Genomic DNA, 19,151 nt, shown 5'->3' with positions numbered 1-19,151 from the left:
TGGCCTAAGAAACATCTAGCAAAATTAAAAATAAAGTAATTGATCATGAGGAGCATTGCTGTATAAGTAGGAGCATTGCGAGCAGATCGAGGGACGTGATCATTCCCCTCTCTTTGGCATTGGTGAGGCCTCATCTGGAGTACTGTGTCCAGTTTTGGACCCCACACTACAAGGATGTGGAAAAATTGGAAAGAGTCCAGCGAAGGGCAACAAAAATGATTAGGGGCCTGGAGCACATGACTTATGAGGAGCGGCTGAGGGAACTGGGATTTTTTTAGTCTGCAGAGGAGACGAATGAGGTGGGATTTGATAGCCGCTCTCAGCTACTTGAAAGGGGGTTCCGAAGAGGATGGATCTAGACTGTTCTCACTGGTAGCAGATGACAGAACAAGGAGTAATGGTCTCAAGTTGCAGTGGAGGAGGTTTGGGTTGGATATTAGGAAAAACTTTTTCACTAGGAGGATGGTGAAGCACTAGAATGGGTTACCTAGGGAGGTGGTGGTGGAATCTCCTTCCTTAGAGGTTTTTAAAGTCAGGCTTGACAAAGCCCTGGCTGGGGTGATTTAGTTGGGGATTACGCCCTGCTTTGAGCAGGGATTGGATTAGATGACCTCGTGAGGTCCCTGCCAACCCTGATATTCTATGATTCTATGAGAGTCAATTAATTTTAAACTCTACGTCATAGAGATTGTTACATTCTTTCTTTGTTTTATCTGCACAGGATTCATTTGATAAATAAATACTAATTATATTGCAGCTAACATTAGTGGGTGTTCTACGTCTAATCTGTCGCAAATGATATTGAGAATGACTCTTTGCATGATGCCCTTTTCTTTTTCTTCTTTTTCTTTTCCTTTCCCTATTTAATTAGAGGAAAGCAGGAGGGTTTGGTGACATTACCTAAAGGAGTTAAATAATCACTTGATGTATTCTCGGTGGGTATATATATGTATAAAATGTTTCTGTACGTAGAAATGATTGGCTAGATCTTCATCCCCTCTTAACATACCAGCAGTTCCCATTATGACACTTCAGGACAGATTTTTGAGAGAGCTCAGTACCCAGTGTGCTCCTATCATGCTGAGTGCTTTTTAAAATCTGGCCCATAATAAAGAAGCATTATGGTTCCCAGTAGGGGGCTCGGGAATGAAGACTTGTTACTGAACTTTTTCTGAAACTCAGTGGTTTAGTTCTCTTCGGGTTGTTTTGCACAATGGTCCAGGTCAGGTTTCATTTTATCCCAGTGGGCTCACTTAGCCCTAGTAGTAAGTGGTCTTGCATAGTTCACAAGGGCAAACTTCATGTCCCAGGCTTGGCCCTATGGTGATAGAATCCTCCCAACAGGGTTCATGAGGAAGAAGACAAACCTTATTTAGAGGGTTATAGAAAGGCAGATGAGAGAGGATTAATGACCTGAATGTCCAGAGCTCCCAGCTATTGGGAGGCTCTGAAGGCTTGAGTATTCTTGTTCATGAGAGAGACCCTATTATTAGGCCTGTCAAGCGATTAAAAAATTAATTGCAATTAAAAAAATAATCGCTATTAATCGCACGATTAAAAATAATAGAATACCATTTATTTAAATATTTTTGGATGTTTTCTACATTTTCAAATATATTGATTTCAGTTACAGCACAGAGTACAAAGTGTACAGTGCTCACTTTATATTTATTTTTATTACAAATGTTTGCACTGTAAAAAACAAAAGAAATATAATTTTTCATTTCACCTCATACAAGTACAGTATTGCAATCCCTTTATCATGAAAGTTGAACTTACCAATGTAGAATTATGTACAAAAAAAATGCATTCAAAGGTAAAACAATGTCAAACTTTACCGTCTATAAGTCCACTCAGTCCTACTTCTTGTTCAGCCAGTTGCTCAGAGAAACAAGTTTGTTTACATTTTCAGGAGATAATGCTTCCCACTTCTTGTTTACAGTGTCACCTGAAAGTGAGAACAGGTGTTCACATGGCACTGTTGCAAGATATTTATGTGCCAGATGCGCTAAAGATTTGTATGTCCCTTCATGCTTCAACCACCATTACAGAGGACATACGTCCATGCTGATGATGGGTTCTGCTCGATAATGATCCAAAGCAGTGAGGTCCGACGCATGTTCATTTTCATTATCTGAGTCAGATGCCACCAGCAGAAGGTTGGTTTTCTGTTTTGGTGGTTCGGATTCTGTAGTTTCTGCATTGGAGTGTTGTTCTTTTAAGACTTCTGAAAGCATGCTCCTCACCTCATCCCTCTCATATTTTGGAAGGCACTTCAGATTCTTAAACCTTGGGTCGAATGCTGTAGCTATCTTTAGAAATCTCACATTGGTACCTTATTTGCGTTTTGTCAAATCTGCTGTGAAAGTGTTCCTAAAATGAACATGCGCTGGGTCATCATCCGAGACTGCTAGAACATGAAATATATATGTCAGAATGTGGGTAAAACAGAGTAGGAGACATACAATTCTCTCCCAAGGAGTTCAGTCACAAATGTAATTAATGCATTATTTTTTTAATGAGCGTCATCAGCATGTCCTCTGGAATGATGGCCAAAGCATGAAGAGGCATAGGAATCTTTAGCGCATCTGACACATAAATACCTTGCGATGCCAGCTACAACAGTGCTATGCGAATACCTGTTCTCACTTTCAGGTGACAATGTAAATAAGAAGTGGGCAGCATTATCCCATAAATGTAAACTAACTTGTTTCTCTTCAGGATTGGCTGAATGAGAAGTAGGACTGATTGGACTTGTAGGCTCTGAAGTTTTACATTCTGTTGTTTTTGAGTGCAGATATGTAACAAAAAAAATCTACATTTGTAAATTGCACTTTCAAGATAAAGAGATTGCACTACAGTACTTCTATGAGGTGAAGTGAAAAATACTATTTCTTTTGTTTATCATTTTTAGAGTAAAAATATTTGTGATAAAAAATAATATAAAGTGAGCACTGTACACTTCCTATTATCTGTTGTAATTGAAATCAATATATTTGAAAATGTAGAAAAAAATCCAAAAATAGTTAATAAATTTCAATTGGTATTCTGTTGTTCAACAGTGCGATTAAAATTGCGATTAATAGCAATTAATTTTTGTAAACTGATTAATTTTTTTAGTTAATTGCATGAGTTAACTGCGATTAATCGACAGCCCTACTTATTATATATCTCCTTGGTAATCTGTAATGCTCTTGTATATGGTCACCTGTTTGCATCATGTGATGAATGTATTAAGATTGGATAGGATCAAAAGCAGCATTAATTTAATATCTGCTGTCTCTCATGCGGACGCTATCTCCTGCCCTCGCGGGGAACAGATTTAATTATCTTAAAGATCTCTTCCATTTCTAACTACTTTAATCCTGTTCATCACGCTCCTGTTCACAAACTCAGAGTGTAGCTGTTCATGTAACATAAACGTGCAGGTTGTCAGTAAAGAAGTTGGCTGCAGAGTGAAAACCTCCTAGCTCCAGCACAGAGAAAAGTAGCTAAATAAATGTCCAGCCATAAAAGTAAAGCTCATTTTGAGCAATTAATGCTGAAACATTGCAAGATACTTATGGAACTGCATAAAAACTCACGTACAGATGTGAAGTGCAAAGACTCCAGTTCAAGTTGACATTCGAGTAGAATGTTCCAATGGAAGAGAAAATGCATAAGAAAGCCAGCAAAGAGCATTGCAAACATTTGCTAAAGCTGTTTGACCATAGGTCACTAAATTCATTTCTTTCTGGCAAGTCCCAAAAACCAAACAGAAAGAAACACAGTAGTGCAGCTTAAGAAAAAGGCAAATTTCTGAGCATCCATTCATCTTAAAACTAAATCAGAATGGAGGCTTCACTTTGAATTATAAAGTCAGAGGCTTTTGCCATGTTGAAAGAACATTTGAAAAATAAATATACAAAAAAAGAAGTCTGTGTCTCTGTAATTCTGTCTCTGTCTCTCTCATCCCCGGTTTACCCAACTGTAGTTAACTGTAACACTTAGTTAGCCATATTCCCTGAGGTTCCTTAGAGGGAAATTTTCCCCAGCTAGCTATATTTGGAGACAGGAGACTAGACTAGATGGACCACGGGTCTGAGCAAGTGTGGAAATTTCTATGTTCCCAAAGCACAAGGGCCCATGCCTGTAATGTAGAGCATAGGTGGTACATGGGATCTGCAAGAATATGCAACTTTACACAATTGTAAAGCTTGATAAATTGCCCTTTACAATATTTTGCTTGTGTGCTCAGCTTCTAACACTGCAGCGGTCCAGCATGCATCCTGTTAACCCACTTTCCTTTTCGTGCTACAGGTGCAAAGAGCTGAAATATGCGAAAGATCTGCCCCAGATTTCCATTATTTTCATCTTTGTGAATGAAGCATTGTCAGTGATCCTGAGGTCCGTGCACAGTGCTGTTAATCACACGCCAGCCCACCTCCTGAAAGAGATTATACTTGTGGACGACAACAGCGATGAAGGTAAGGCTGGCTGAGCTCTTAACGAACCATGGAGCACTTGATCCCCAAAAGGTCCAGTAGGACGTTTGTTTCCCCTTGGGGAGTAAAACCACATAAAGAGGTTGAACATGATAGGAGGATAGTGTCTTCATGATGTGAAGAGCCGCATGCATTGGAAGATCAGGTGCTGTTCAGCATACAGTTCTTCCCACCTCTCGGTCAGCATCCATTCCATCAGCTGCAGTGGTATAAGTGGAACCAAAATCAAACCTCAAATTAGACTTCTAAATAAATTTGCAAGCAATCCGTATTTCAGGAGAATAAAAGGAACTATCTCAGTGGGTTGGAAGGAGCCCAGAGAGCATTAATTAATTATTATTATTACTCTAGACACTGTCAAACACATAGTAAGAGGCAGTCCCTGCCCCCAAAAGCTTTAACTCAGATGCTCAAAAGTATATGGTAGCCTAACACCCATTGATTTCAATACCTTTGAGGATCTGAGCCTTACAATCTAAATGTGATAGGATGGCCTCATTCATTGAACACCGCACTAGAACTTAGGAGATGGGGGTTCTATTCCTGGCTCTGCCACTGACTTAGTGAGTGACCTTGGGAAAGCCATGTCCTCTCCCTGTGCCTCAGTTTTCCCATCAGTGAATTGGGGATGATGATACCGACCTCAATTTGTAAAGCGCTTGGGGACTTATGGATGAAAAGCACTGCATAAAAGCTAGGTGATACATTACAACTGGAAGTGAAGAACTGGGGAAGATAGCTGATTTTCCATTCCAAAGAAGGCTGAGAGGTTGCATTTAAGATGTGACAAGATAAAACTGGAATAAAGTAAGCATTTCAAGCCTGTGAAAATAGGTATGACAGTAATAAGCACCACAGAAAACTGATGAATTGCTCAGGGGGAGGCGGAACTGTGGTCAGAGCCTCAGCTGATGGAAATCAACATAGCTTCATTAAAGTCAGCAAAAATAATTGATGATTTACACAAGCTGGGCATTTCTCTCCTCATCTGGCCAGTAAAGAAAGGTGACGGTGATTTGTGTTTGCAGTCTTTGGTATATCCTCTGTTTTACAGGGGAAAAAAATCTTTGAAAATATCAAAATGAAATCCTGCACATACCCCACAAAGTTACACTGCATTGACTTGATAGAGAGTGAAGTATGGCTTAAAGGAGAACCCATGTGTATTAATTATTTATCATCCATAGTCCCTGCCTTGTGCAAAGAAATATGCAACTAAACAGTCTCTGTCAGCCACTCAGTATGCCGCACTGAAGCTAATATTGTAACAAATGCTATTGGTAAGCTCTGGAGACACTTATGAAAGGAGTAGGACAATGAAATGAATCCTTTTAAAAAACGTCGCTCCTTGAATAGCAGATACCGCAGCTGGCCATGAGCATACAAAATTAAATAACTCTCATTCTTTATCCGCTGCTGAGATTGAAAGGCACCGTCTTGACTAGCGTCTGCTCTGAGGAAGACTGGGCTAACTCAAGCCGTGATTTCTGTGGGCAGGTCAGAGGGTGGATAGAAACCTGAGCAATATTCAATATGTGTGTGTGGGGTGGAGGGAGGCACAAACTGAGTTTGGTTAACTTTAGTGCCCCGAAGAGCTTTGGAAAGTGTTGGCTTGTTTCAGTGCTGCTTTGTCAAAGCACTCCGACTTACATCAGAGCCCCTTGCAGCATCCCTCAGCCGGAGTCACAACCATAAGCCAGATAACCTTGACTCTGTCCTCCTGCGAGATGCCAAAATAATAGTAAATTATACAAAGCAATGTACATACCATAGCTCCACAAACCACGCTGCTGATATATACCCAAGAAGCCTCAATGACAGAAAATAGTTCCTCATAGTAAGAACAACATCTTAGGGTTCACTCTTCTAATATTACAAACAAATGGATATTATAAAATGAGTAAGGTTCTGACAGGGAAATTATTCCACATTCTAAACTACAGGTTATAGTAAATAATGATTAATTCTCCAGGAATCCTAGGAGTAAACAAAGGTCAGAGTTAAAGTTTTCAGGATATGCCTTTGTGGTTGAGTATGGCTGCTTTATTGTTGATGCTTATGAATGGGCAGACTGTATTTCTGAGGGGCTGTGTGGAGAAGACGACTTGTAGGTGTGCGGCTTTAATCTCTGACCTAGAGATCTTGGATGCCAAACTTCCGATACCTGAAAGGAACCTGATTTTCACAGGGCAGATGCTCTGAACTTTCTGAAAATCAGGACCCTTTCAGGTATATCCAGTTGGGCACCCAAAAACTGAGGAACCTAAAATCACTAGTGGCCTTTGAAAAGTTAGCGTTCTACTTCCTGGTTTCAGATTATGGAGTTGCGTGTGTCTGTGTGTCTGTATAAAATACAAAAAAACCTGTGTAACTACATTAAGATGGAGTTGAGGTTGAAAGTATATCTCAGTAATTTCAGAGTAAAAGACATTACAGGGATGTTTTAATTTTCCCAAAATCAACAATAACAACACCAAGGAAACTGAGAATTAAGATTACATTTAAAAGAAATCTCAACATATGCAAAGGTTAGAAACACACAGTTCAGGCACTCAAGCATCCTTAACTTTGCCTTATAGGTACACCATCCAATGGTTTGATGTTTGTGGATCCAGATTAGAATAAAATTATTTTTAAAGACACATTAGATTTTTCTTCCTCCTGGCATCACTACATGGTGATATATACAATAAACATGGCAAACATATATTTACACAAATGTATTACAGAGATATATTAAATGTAACAATTCTTAATGGGTATACCTGAATTGTAAACATAGACAGAAGCTCAAATGTACTGCCACAAAATGTTCCTCCCCTAAAGGCAAATGCTGAGAGAGTTTCAGTTTTGAAACTTTTTTCCCTTGCAAGTCACACTATACTTTTATGTAAAGACTTGTTTTGTACTTGCCTTTGGTTTTTTTGTTGCACTGGTTTATAATTGCAAAGACTCTACACCGCTTGTGTTTCTGAGTGATAACACATTTCCTAGGTCGCTGAAGGCATACAGAATATGCCCCTTAGACAATATGCTATCTCACAGTCACATACCTTGTTTGAGACTGTTGCTTGAGCATCGCCTGCCTTTCTGAGGTCTCCCTGTAAATGTTTTTAATCTGGAATAACATCTCTTTGAAAAGAAAGCCTCATTTTATAAAAGAAAACTCCAAGATAAAAGGCTACTTAAAATACCTAGGTACATTCAGTGATCCATGTGACTGGTTGTAATTTACTTCAGCGTAACAATATTCGCTGTGACTGGATATATCATTATCTTGCTCCGCAGCTCATTTCAGCAACAACAATGCTTCCTATGTGTTCTCTTGGGAGCTGACTGTTTTACAGGTTTGGAAGAAAGAGTACATTAAAAAGGGGAAGGCTTTAATAGACTTACATGAAGTTAAGAGCCTTCCAAGTCTTGTTAGGCATCAAAGTTGCCTTACCCAACACAAATCCCAAGGTACCTCAAATCTTCTAATTAACAAGTTGTTTAATTACAGCTACTATTATGCTGGCTAGATTGTGTCCAGGTTAGAGTTGTGCAGACCTTACCAATGTACATAGGGGCTTGGCAAACCTTTTGGTTTGGTTTGTATCCCTCTGGGTTTTGCTGTGTGTTGGGGTCTATGGAACCCAAGGCTTGATGCATAATGCAGCCTAAGTCACCACATTTTGCACAGTTTAATCCATATGTTATAATTCTCTCGCTGGCAGCTGCTTCCCTTTCCTTAGCTTCACCTAAAAGGTACACAACAAAATATGAAAACTCACAGAGTTTTGCCCATTTCCAAGTCTTGTTACAAAAGCTCCCCCCTAACTCTAGTTCAGTGATAGACCAACCTAATCAGTTAGATGACCCTTCTCATTCACTGTCTACTGTTCTTCTGTGCTTCTTGCACATTACTTTGGCTGAAAATCAAACCAATATTCTCAAAGCCAAAATCTTAGTTCTAGCCAGAAGTAACCTTCTCAAATGCCTATATAGCTGGCCAAGCCTTCTGTATTATCAATTCCAATTGATAGTATAACTGATACCAGTTGGAAGGTAACAGCTGGAGACCACGTGGTTGCCAAAAGCTTTGGTGGCACAATAAAATTGCCAATGACAAACATAACCTGAATATCCAGCCAGACAAGTTTTTTAACAGAGCAGCAGATATATTGGTTTCTAGGGCTTCTAGCTCCTGGGACTCATCTTCCACTAGAGATTAATTGAGTCAGATAGGAATCAAGAGATCATTGAAATGGAGTCTACTGGCATGTTTACCAGGAGCGTCCGTCTCAGTTGGAAGTTGCTCATGGAATGTCAAATACCAAAAATTCACCTCCTCTTGTACTAATATTTATTATCTCCAACTTAAACATGATTTAAAAAACATGTGGATGTGAGCTGAAAGAGAATCCATCTAGCCCTCTTCAAAGGGAAGAGCAGAATGGACACCAATATGGAGAATAGGGTTATAATTGAGAGAGAATGTCTCAAACTACCCATCTGTAAGGCATGTAAGGTCCATGTACTCAAATACCATGGTGGGGAGCAAGATAGTTAGATAGCCCAGTAATTAGAAAAATGGATCTGGAACCAGGAAGCCTCAGTTCCAGCCCCAGCTCTGCTCCTAGCTCACTTTGTAACTTTGGGCAAGTCGTTTTGCTTCTGTGATCCTCAGTTTACAAACGGAAATGGTGAAATGGATATAATGCTAAAGTGTCTCGTAGAGATGCTGTGAGACTTAGTGTTTTTGTGAAGCTCGTTTAAATCTTCTAGTCATCAGTGGTGTTATGGAAGAGCAAAATGTTATAAAGAAGTGCACAACAGAACTGATCAGAACTGCAATCAGTTCTCTGGACTGTATGCCATTTTCTCCCCTACTCTAATTAGCAGGAAGTCTTGAAAATAGTGAAGCCCAGGGCAGGGTAACCAATTTATGTGAATGCCAACTTCATAGGGGAGGCTCCCCCCCACCCCTTCTTTGAAATCATCTAATTTCTGGCATGCTATTTCTGAACCTCCCAACCTTGTTACATAATGTGAGCTCTGGGCTACGCTACAAAAATGCAATATTTTGGGATAAAGCAGCCCTTAATTTATATGACAGAGAATACATTTGCTGCTACTGACCTAAATGCAATAGCCTTCTGGATTCAGAGCCTAAAGCTACATGTTCTGACAATGCCATGTTGGCAGGCATTGAGTTATTTTCCTGTTATGCTAATGTCAGTCACTAAAATGATTGCTGAACACAACAAAATGCAAGATAAAATTAGGAGTAATTTACCATGATTTAGTTAAGATTATATGTGAGAGTGACTTCTGATTTACAATCCGGCAGAGTTCATCTAGAGGGAATGGTACAAAATCAACCTCTGCAGAAACTGAGCAGTGCGGGCTTCACATATCCTGAGTGAACGGTAGGCTGCAGTTGATTGCCAATGGGATGGACATAACTGTGTATTTAAAAGCACCTAAGGGTCCCGAAATCTCAGATTACTACCAGCCCCCACTCACCTCTTTGGAGGAATGGAAATCTGTTTCACTGGGTGAAACTGTGGCTCCAGTGAAGGCCATAAGAGTTTTGCCGTTGATGTCAGTGGAGCTAGGTTTTCACTCCTTACACTTGCACCTAAGTTTTACAGGTAGGACCTGTCTTTCTAATGAGACAGCCTCAGTTCTGGATGGGCTGAGAGTCGAAATCCAAAGTCCAACCCCCACCTGAGTTTTCTTCCTGGGGTCCCATCTCAATATGGACCATCAGTGTTAGCTGGAATACAGTTACTATTTATTTACCAAACGAACCCTGCACAGATAAAATAGAGAAAGAATGTAGCATTGCACACAGGTCTGTTCTTGCAGTTTTGCCAATCCAAGTCATTTGTATAATCATTTTAGGTGATTATCTGTACCAAACCAGCACTCTAAGCCACTTGAGGTTCACCCGTCACTAAGAATATGTCTACTTTGCAGCTGGGGAAGTGAATGGCAGCTCAAGTATGTGTACCTGCACTAGCTGGACTCTAGCGAGCTTGCTAAAAATACAGTAACTCCCCACTTAACGTCCTCTTGCTTAACGTTGTTTCGATCTTACGTCCCTGCTCCGTTACAGAACATGCTCATTTAAAGTTGTGCAATGCTCTGCTATAATGTCATTTGGCCACCAGCTTTGTGCACGGTTGCCAGCCCCCCATCCGCTCCCCTACGCCCGTCCCCAGCACCTCCCGCCCGCTGGCAGACCCCGCAGATCAGCGCCTTCCCCCTGTTCCCCCCAACTCCTGCACGCGGCAATCAGCTGGTTTGCGGCGTTCAGGAGGGAGGGGGGAGGAGTGAGGACGCAGTGTGCAGGCTCCCCCGCCCTCCCCAGCCTCCTGAACGCCGCAAGCCAGCTGATTGCCGCAGGCAGGAGGCGAGGGGAGCAGGAGGAAGGCACTGATCCGCAGGGTCTGCCAGTGGGTGGGAGGCGCTGCGGGGAGGTGTAGGGGAGCTGATGGGGGGGCTGCCAGCCTGTTTAATACCTGTATTAAATTGCTTGTTTAAAATTGGGGAAATTGGATTCGCTTAACATCGTGTCGCTTAAAGTCGCATTTTTCAGGAACAGAACTACCACGTTAAGTGAGAAGTTCCTGTAGAAGCGAGGGCGTGGTGACCTGGGCTTCAGCACAGGCTGTACGAGCAAGTAGATGCTGTGCTGTAGCCTGTACAGCAACATCCTCACTTCTGTTTTTAGCAAGCTCGCTAGCATACAGCTTGCGCCGGGATGTCTGCATGAGTTGTCATTCGCCCCTGGCTGCAGTATAGATGTACCCCAAATTGCATATTGACACTCTTTCTCCCTCTGTCACTCTTGGGCACATTAAACTTTCGCCTTCCTCATCTAACTCCCATTAGCGTTTTCCCCATGTGCCTTCCTTCCTTCCTTCAGCAGAGAAACTTAAACTCTAGTTGTGAAAGTCTTGTCATTGTTTAATGCAGAGGTGCTGGAACTAAGGGTGCTGGGGGTGCTACCGCACCCCTGGGCTTGAAGTAGTTTCCATTATATCCCTGGTTTATAGTTTCGTTCAGTGGCTCTCAGATCCCACACTATAAAAATTGTTCCAGCACCCATGGTTTAATGTGGCCTATAAATCCATGATAATGCAACATTAATGGCTTACCTTCTGACAAAAACACTTCAGAAACTGATGCTATACCTGTGGGGTTATGTCTGTCAAAAAATTTTGTGTCTCTGTCGCCTTGAAGCCTCTCACAGAGGGGATGTCACCTCCATAAAATATTGGTTTCCTATGAGTGGCTCAGCATGAAACCGAAGTTGCCACAATAATATATGTATGTGATGCAGAAGCTTAGGGTTGCGAGTTTCCTCCCCTCCCCCTTCTTCCCTATTTCAGCATAAGAGACAGAGACTCTACCTGAGGGAAACAAATATGTGAGGGGGAACAATGCCAGAAAGATAGTCTCACAAAAGCACTATTTTTAAGTGCTTGGAAGAATGCACGAGGAGAGGGAATGGCTGATCCCATTTCCTTTGACTTCTCTGGCTAAGCATAAACGATGGGGTTTACTGTTTACTCCTCTGTTTTCCATTGCTGTGTTTTCTTAAAGTAGCAACTTACTTTCCACTCATATCTCAGCAACTATTCTGACCTTGTGTATTGCATTAACAGTGATTCTTCTGAAAGGTGGGGGGCAGGAATAGGTCAATAAGCCTCGCATAGGAATTCCTAGCCATGCCATAAGATAATATCAGGGAGCCCTTGAGTTCTGCAGAAATGAGGGTCATTCTCCAGCAATTTATTTTAACAATATGATGCCTGCAGTCTGTCTCGGTACATAATAAAACTTAGCTCTGATAGCACACTTTTCATCAGTGGATCTCAAAGTGCTTTATAAAGGATGCAAGTATCATCATGTTACAGATTGGGAAACTGAGGCACAGAGAGGTGACGTGACTTGCTCAAGGATACAAAGCAGAGCTAGGAACAGAACCTGGATATCCTGAGTCCCAGTCAGTCCTCTATCCACTACATCACCCAGCCTCCCTTACCTGGCATGTTTTGGTTGCAGTCAGAATTGTAAACTAATTTTGTTCAATTCCCAGCACAATAGAGGCCTGTTTATGATTGGCACAATATCAAAGATTATACCCAGTATTGTGCATTTTATTTTAATTATTCTGCATTATTTTATTTTGTGGACAAATCAGGTATACTACCCCAAGTAAGGTTTCATGGGAAAGGGCAGAGTTTCTGATACAGCCCTGCATCCTTAAAATTCCTCTTATTCTGCAAAAAGGTAGAGCATTTTTAAAAAAACAGAGAATTCAGTAGTATTCAATGGAATATACCTTGCAAATCAGGGGTTTAGGCCCCTAGCCTGAGTGTTTTGCATGTTGTTAACTCAAAACCAAACCTTATTTTGAGAATCAATTTCTACAATTTCTCCTTTTTTTGCAGGCAGGTTGTATCCGGGGCTAGAAGCAGGACTGCCAAGTGTTTCTAATTTAGTGGGAAGCAGGAAGTAGTGGAAATCTCCCAGGAGAGTCTAGTCTCATGAGACTTCCAGTCCAGCGCTACAAACTTAGGAGCTTTGGTCCCAGTACGGTGTGGATAAGCACCCAGATTTTGGGGTGCTCTTCCATAATTGAACTGACACTCCAACATTCAATATTTATTTATTTATTTTTATATGCTTCCATGTGCGTACACTAGAGAGTGCTTTTACATTGCATGTCTTTTATACACCACAGGCATCAGAAAGTACTAATAAGTTTGGTACCAGTAGTGACTCTAGAAACTTAGAGCCATTATGTACTCAGCAGTAGAGCGTACGCCGCCTTAAACAACTTAATTAAATGATCAGCAGTTTCCCAGTAAGTAGAAGTACTTTGAGTGCATGATATTTAGGCTCTGCTGAATGAAGCAGAAATCTCTTCATTGCTATAAATAAAAGTGGAAGGATTTCAGGTAGTCCAAGGGCAAAGTCTGTATGCAACCAACACGGATATTGATATGGCAAGGCTGAGCCACAGAAAAGGGAGAAACGGAGGGGTGCCGTTTGCAGCAATTTAAATGACACCGGCTGATTAAACCAGTCGACTGATCTCATTTTGCAATGTTCACAGCAATCCACTCAAGCCTACAGGAGGCAAAATCACTAACATCAGCCATAGTATTTCTTTGATTCTTTTAACAGTATTGGTGAGATTTTATTTTATAATGAAACAGTGTCCCAAGTACAGCAGGGACGTTTACCTGGTCTCTCGCTACTCTGCAGAGCCTTGTCCCTTCATATTTGCTCTAAGTCTCTCAGTTTTTGCAAAGAGGACAGAGTGATAAAAAGCCTGGAAATAACTGATGAGAAAAAGGTAAAATACATTAAAATCGCATTTAGGAGAGAGGGGAAAGCCAATAAAGATTAAGATTAATTTTCTCCACTGTTGGGAATTACTTGACACAGGAGAGTTTGGATGACTCCTTCATCCTGTTGGCTTGATCTGCACCAAACCAGTCCCAAATGTAGCAGAAATCAGAGTAGCCTAGGTACTGTCCTAAGTTATGCAAGCTGGCCACGATCCCCCCAAAAAAATGCTTCTGACACACCCCTGAAAGCACGTCCTATTCGGTATCAGCATAGGAGCCAGTGATGCTGGCTTTACACCATCTACGTGGTGGCCATACGTCCACATTCCAGCTCATTAGTGCTGTCTGAATGTCACAAAGGAACTGGTTGGGGGCAAAGAATCTGGTCCCAAATTTACAAACAAGTATTAAAAAAGGAAATTGTGTAAAGGGAGTTTCCAAGACGTTAATGGGGGTTAAACAAATGCTCAGAAATTAGGAACAAAGATACAGAAGTAGGGGTATAATTTCAAAAGTGCCTAAGTCCCCTTTTCAAAAGGCAGCTAGGCACTTAAAAGCTTAAGACTCTTTAGAAAATGGTACTTAAGTGCCTTAGTCACTTTTGAAAATTTTGCCCTAGATGTAACACAATAGCAACATCCTGGTCAAAGACTTGTTTCTTGTCCTTTTAGTCACTTAGCTCAGACTTCTAACAGCTCCCTGAAATTCCCTTTTCCCCAATTAACATTGACTAGGCCTAAATCCTTTTCTACGTATTGCATTTCCTACTAGCCTCTTCTCTAAGGTATCCTGTATCAGTAAGCTCCACCAGTGTTCACCAGTGATAAGAGTTGATTAATGCACTAGATTCCCTATGGAAACTGTTGCTCCTTTTGAATTGGCTCTCTGGGTTTTCTCCTCTAGAGGAATTGAAGGCACCTCTGGAAGAGTATGTCAACAAACGATACCCGGGGCTCGTGAAGGTGGTGCGCAACCAGAAAAGAGAAGGCCTGATCCGAGCTCGCATTGAAGGTTGGAAAGCTGCTACTGGCCACATCACTGGATTCTTTGATGCCCACGTGGAATTCACTGCTGGCTGGTCAGTATAATAAAAAAAATATCAGATTTAATGATTTCATGGTGTGGTTAGGTTATAAGGGAATAAATCAGGCATGCTGAAAATGTATAATTTAGCCTGGACATTCTTGCAAATGTCGCCATTAAATTAATAAAGCTAGATTCTTCCTTTTACCCCAACGTACCCTGGATTGGGTGAGGCAGTACGCTCTAGGACTGCTAAAGTCCCTGTTTTCTGTACTTATCCTACCTCCACTCACATTTTATTTTGTTCAGATCAGTGCCCCCTCCTTGACCTGAGTGAATTCTGTAAGCTAAAAAGACGAGGCAGCCGGGAATTGAAAAAGAGAATGGTTCCAATGTTATAGGCCTTTCTACTTTCGTCTCTCTGGGGAAGGCTTATGTTTTGTATTGGTTTGATTCTTCTTAAATTGAAAATAAGTTCAAAAGTGCAAGGACAGCAGAAAGTGTTTCAAAGGGACTCTTTCAGAGGGATTGATGCATCCAGAGCACAAAGTATCGGAGGAAATTCTATTACGTTTCTAAGTCTGCACAACAAGAAGGTTCCATGAATGATATTTTGCAACAAAATGTGTTTTTTAAAACACTGTGTGCCATGCTTAGAATATTGGAGGCTGGAGAGGCTAATGCACGTTTCATTGTGTGATATGAAGGGAGGAAAAGAAAAAATCATTTACCAGGAAAATGTTCTATCACCTGCAAATAGAAAACACATTCTGTGTAGAGTTATCGCATTTTTCGTATGAATAAGGACATAGAAGGCTGTTTCTCACACCAGTACCTGTATTCCCATCTAAATGCTGCAGTGATTAGGCTGCTAGCTTTTCAAAACTGGATTGTATGCATGAGTACGGGAAAGTATAATTTACTGAACTCACTGTTGAAGCAGCTTTTCTGATCAGTAAGGAATGAGAGTAGCAGATTGCTCCTTTGACTGCATTATGAGCTTGATCTTGGCAGACATTGAACATCCTCAGCTCTCACTGCTTGCTTAGATCCCTGGCAGAATGAGCCCTGTCTGTTCAGTGGTTCTTGTTTTCACAAAGGGGAGGCTGATCCCAAACCCCAGCTCTGAACACTCTCAGCTGGAGCTGGAGCAGAAGCAGGGTTCCAGATCAGAATTTTGTGGCTTGGGTCCATATGTGGTTTTCCGTGTGCATGTTTCAAGGAAACGCTGTTGGGATAGCAGCACAGCCGTGCCTATATTTACTTTTATTTCTTATATTTAGAAACACATTTTCAGAAGTGGGGGTGGGGGAGGAGGAAGCAAAGTGCAGCCAGAAAATTTGCCTGCACCTACTGCCAATATCCACTTGTGGAAGCAAGTCGAGGATCTCAAGGGCAATTTAAGCATTCATTTTGGGAAATGTGGTCTCTGTTGGCATGCTTTCAGAATGGGCTTCCTAAATTTCTCCAGCAAAGTGTGCATGCACAGTGTATGTGCAGAAGTGCCACCATTGTGTGCAAAGCAGGTAATTGTACTCCCAAATGAACACTATTGTGCAATTAGCCAATCTGCATATACAGATATTCACTGTACGCATTCTGACTTTGTAGGTGGAATGTCAGAAGACGGTATTGAAAAACTAGCCCTTATTCACCACATTGCCTAGTATCATACCTTCTTGGTTAAAATGATGGGGAAATGCTCTTTAAAACACAAAAAGAAAAGGAGTACTTGTGGCACCTTAGAGACTAACAAATTTATTTGAGCATAAGCTTTCGTGAGCTACAGCTCACTTCATCGGATGCATGAAGTGAGCTGTAGCTCACGAAAGCTTATCCTCAAATAAATTTGTTAGTCTCTAAGGTGCCACAAGTACTCCTTTTCTTTTTGCGAATACAGACTAACACAGCTGCTACTCTGAAACCTGTCTTTAAAACACAACTGAATTCATGTTTATAACACTTTGTAACCACATCAAGCCACTACAAAATGGACTGTCTCTGTTGTCTCTGCATGAAAGGGACATATCCAGCTCTGGAGGGTCTCGTAAAGCCTTTATACCTTAAATTCTTCCTGGTTTGTGAAATTGCTTCTTTGTGTGTGCTGTGGTATTCTCCACTGGGTCCATGAATTTTGCACAGGAATATTCAATTGCGTAAGAGAGAGCCTAAACCCTAACACATATGGGTATGTTGCTATTTGAAATCCATATGCAGCAGCTGTCCCCTGTAGCCTAATTGATAATAGTTCCACATAATTGATGTGTCCATGCTTCTCCCAGGCAGGAAATCCCATGGAGTGGAAGCTCGGAAACTTCTAAAGCCTTCCTGGTGGCTGATAAAGCTGCATTGCAGACCTTAAAAAGTATCCATTTAATCTCAGGAAAATGAAGAACTGTCCTTTGCCTCTGGTTTTTGTGTTCACTTTCTACTCCGAGTATGTTTATAAGAGGGTGGTTTAATGGACTGAGCACAGCATTGCGAGCCAGGGACTCTCAAATTCAAATATAGGCTCTGTCACCGAGGCCTGGTGTACACTAAAAAATTAGGTTGAAGGAAGCCGCCTTAAGTTGACCTGTTAATGTATGTGTCTACGCTACCGGGTCCTTTACGCCGACCTAAGTTGCCTCTAATGTCGACTTCTGTAATCCACCTCTGCGAGAGGCGTAGTGCTTAATTTGATGTTCATGGGTCGACTGCGAGGTAGTGCAGACGCAGCATTGTGTAATTCGACTTAATTGGCCTCCAAGTGGTGTCCCACAATGCTCATCTGTGACCACTCTGGAGATCATTCTCTACTCTGCTGCACTGCAGCCAGGTACGCAGGAAACAGCCCCTCCTCTACTAAAGCCCTGGGAATTTTTGATTTCCCATTTCCTGTTTGATCAGCACTGGGAGCATGCCAGCTTGAGCACAGCTGATCATGGAGACTACACGCCCCAGATGTGCTCCAGGAGGTGGTGGATCTCATCGCTTTGTCGGGAGAAGAGTCTGTGTGCAGCAGAGCTCCGATCCAGCAGAAGAAACGCCGACATCTATGCAAAGATCGCTCGTGGAATGGGGGAGAGGGGCTACACGAGGGGGACATAGCAGTGCCGTGTGAAAATAAAATAACTTTGCCAAGCGTACCAGAAGCCAAGGGAGGTGAACAGTCATTCTGGGGCTGAACCCCACACATGCTGGTTCTACAGCAAGCTGCATGCGATTCTCGGTGGTGACCGTAGCAGTACCCCCACAAGCAACATGGACACCTCACAGGTGGTGAGTCTAGGGACAATGAGGAAGACGGTATGGTGGATGAGGAGGAGGAAGAGGAGGAGAATGGGAGACAGGCGAGTGGTGGATCCAGTCTCCCTGAGAGCCAGGAAATATTTTTAACCCTGGAGCCCTGTGGGTTGCAGGACATCACGGTGGCCAAGCGTGATGCTGCGGAAGGCACCTCTGGTAAGTATACAGTTACAATCAAAGTCCAGTTAAACTTTAGTGGGCGCACGCATTCGGTGGTATTGCACGTTTACTGTGAAGAAAAACCGAGGTGCTGTGGTTCTCTGCTTACAAGAGGCTGCTCCAGCTACGCAAAGGGTGGCCCCCGAAAAAGAGTGTTTATGTGGAGTGGGATAGCCCAGGAATCCTCCATGGATATCTCTAGGAAACTTTCATGGAGGTACTCTGCAATCCTTTGCAGAAGGTTTCTGGGCAGGGCAGTCTTATTTCTTCCACCATGGTGACTCATTATTGAAACGGCTTTTCAAAGCCTCGTGGATATGCAGCACCCTTTGCTGTGCTTTTCTTATTGCCCTGGTGTCTGGCTGCTCAAAAATGGCTGCCATGCAATCTGCCTCAACTGCCAACCCCTGCGGAAAATTTCCCCCCTTTTTCCCCACAGGTATTATGGAGCACACAGCAGGCAGCTATAACCATGGGGATGTTCTCTTCACAAAGGTCCAACCTTGTTAGTAAACTTCTACAGCGCCCTTCCAAATGACCAAAGGCGCATTCAACCTCCATTCTGCACTTGCTGAGCCTTTAGTTGAACTGTTCCTTACTGCTGTCCACATGGCGAGAGATTGGCTTCATGAGCCATGGGAGCAAGGGGTAGGCTGGGTCCCCCCAGGATAACTATAGGCATCTCAACATCATCAATGTTCACTTTGTGGTCTGGAAAGAAAATCCCGGATTGCAGCTTTCTAAACAGACCCAAGTTCCTAAAGATGCGCACGTCATGAACCTTTCCTGACCATCCTACTTTGATGTCGGTGAAACGCTCCTGTGATCCACCAGTGCTTGCAAC

General features: G+C 42.1%; 1 protein-coding gene across 2 annotated transcripts in view; it reads left to right on the top strand.

Annotated features, from left to right (window-relative positions):
• GALNT17 (polypeptide N-acetylgalactosaminyltransferase 17) overlaps positions 1-19,151 on the top strand; it is a 276,769-nt gene that overhangs the window by 101,289 nt on the left and 156,329 nt on the right. For both annotated transcript variants that reach the window (XM_074974323.1, XM_074974322.1), the window contains exons 3-4: positions 4,300-4,466; positions 14,741-14,915. In XM_074974323.1, coding sequence (XP_074830424.1) covers positions 4,300-4,466; positions 14,741-14,915 — 342 coding nt within the window. The remainder of the gene's footprint in view (positions 1-4,299; positions 4,467-14,740; positions 14,916-19,151) is intronic.

This window comes from Natator depressus, chromosome 17, assembly GCF_965152275.1.
Source record: "Natator depressus isolate rNatDep1 chromosome 17, rNatDep2.hap1, whole genome shotgun sequence".
Taxonomy (NCBI): domain Eukaryota; kingdom Metazoa; phylum Chordata; order Testudines; family Cheloniidae; genus Natator; species Natator depressus.
Note: the sequence above shows the minus strand (reverse complement) of the source record. Positions and strands in the feature narration are given on the sequence as shown.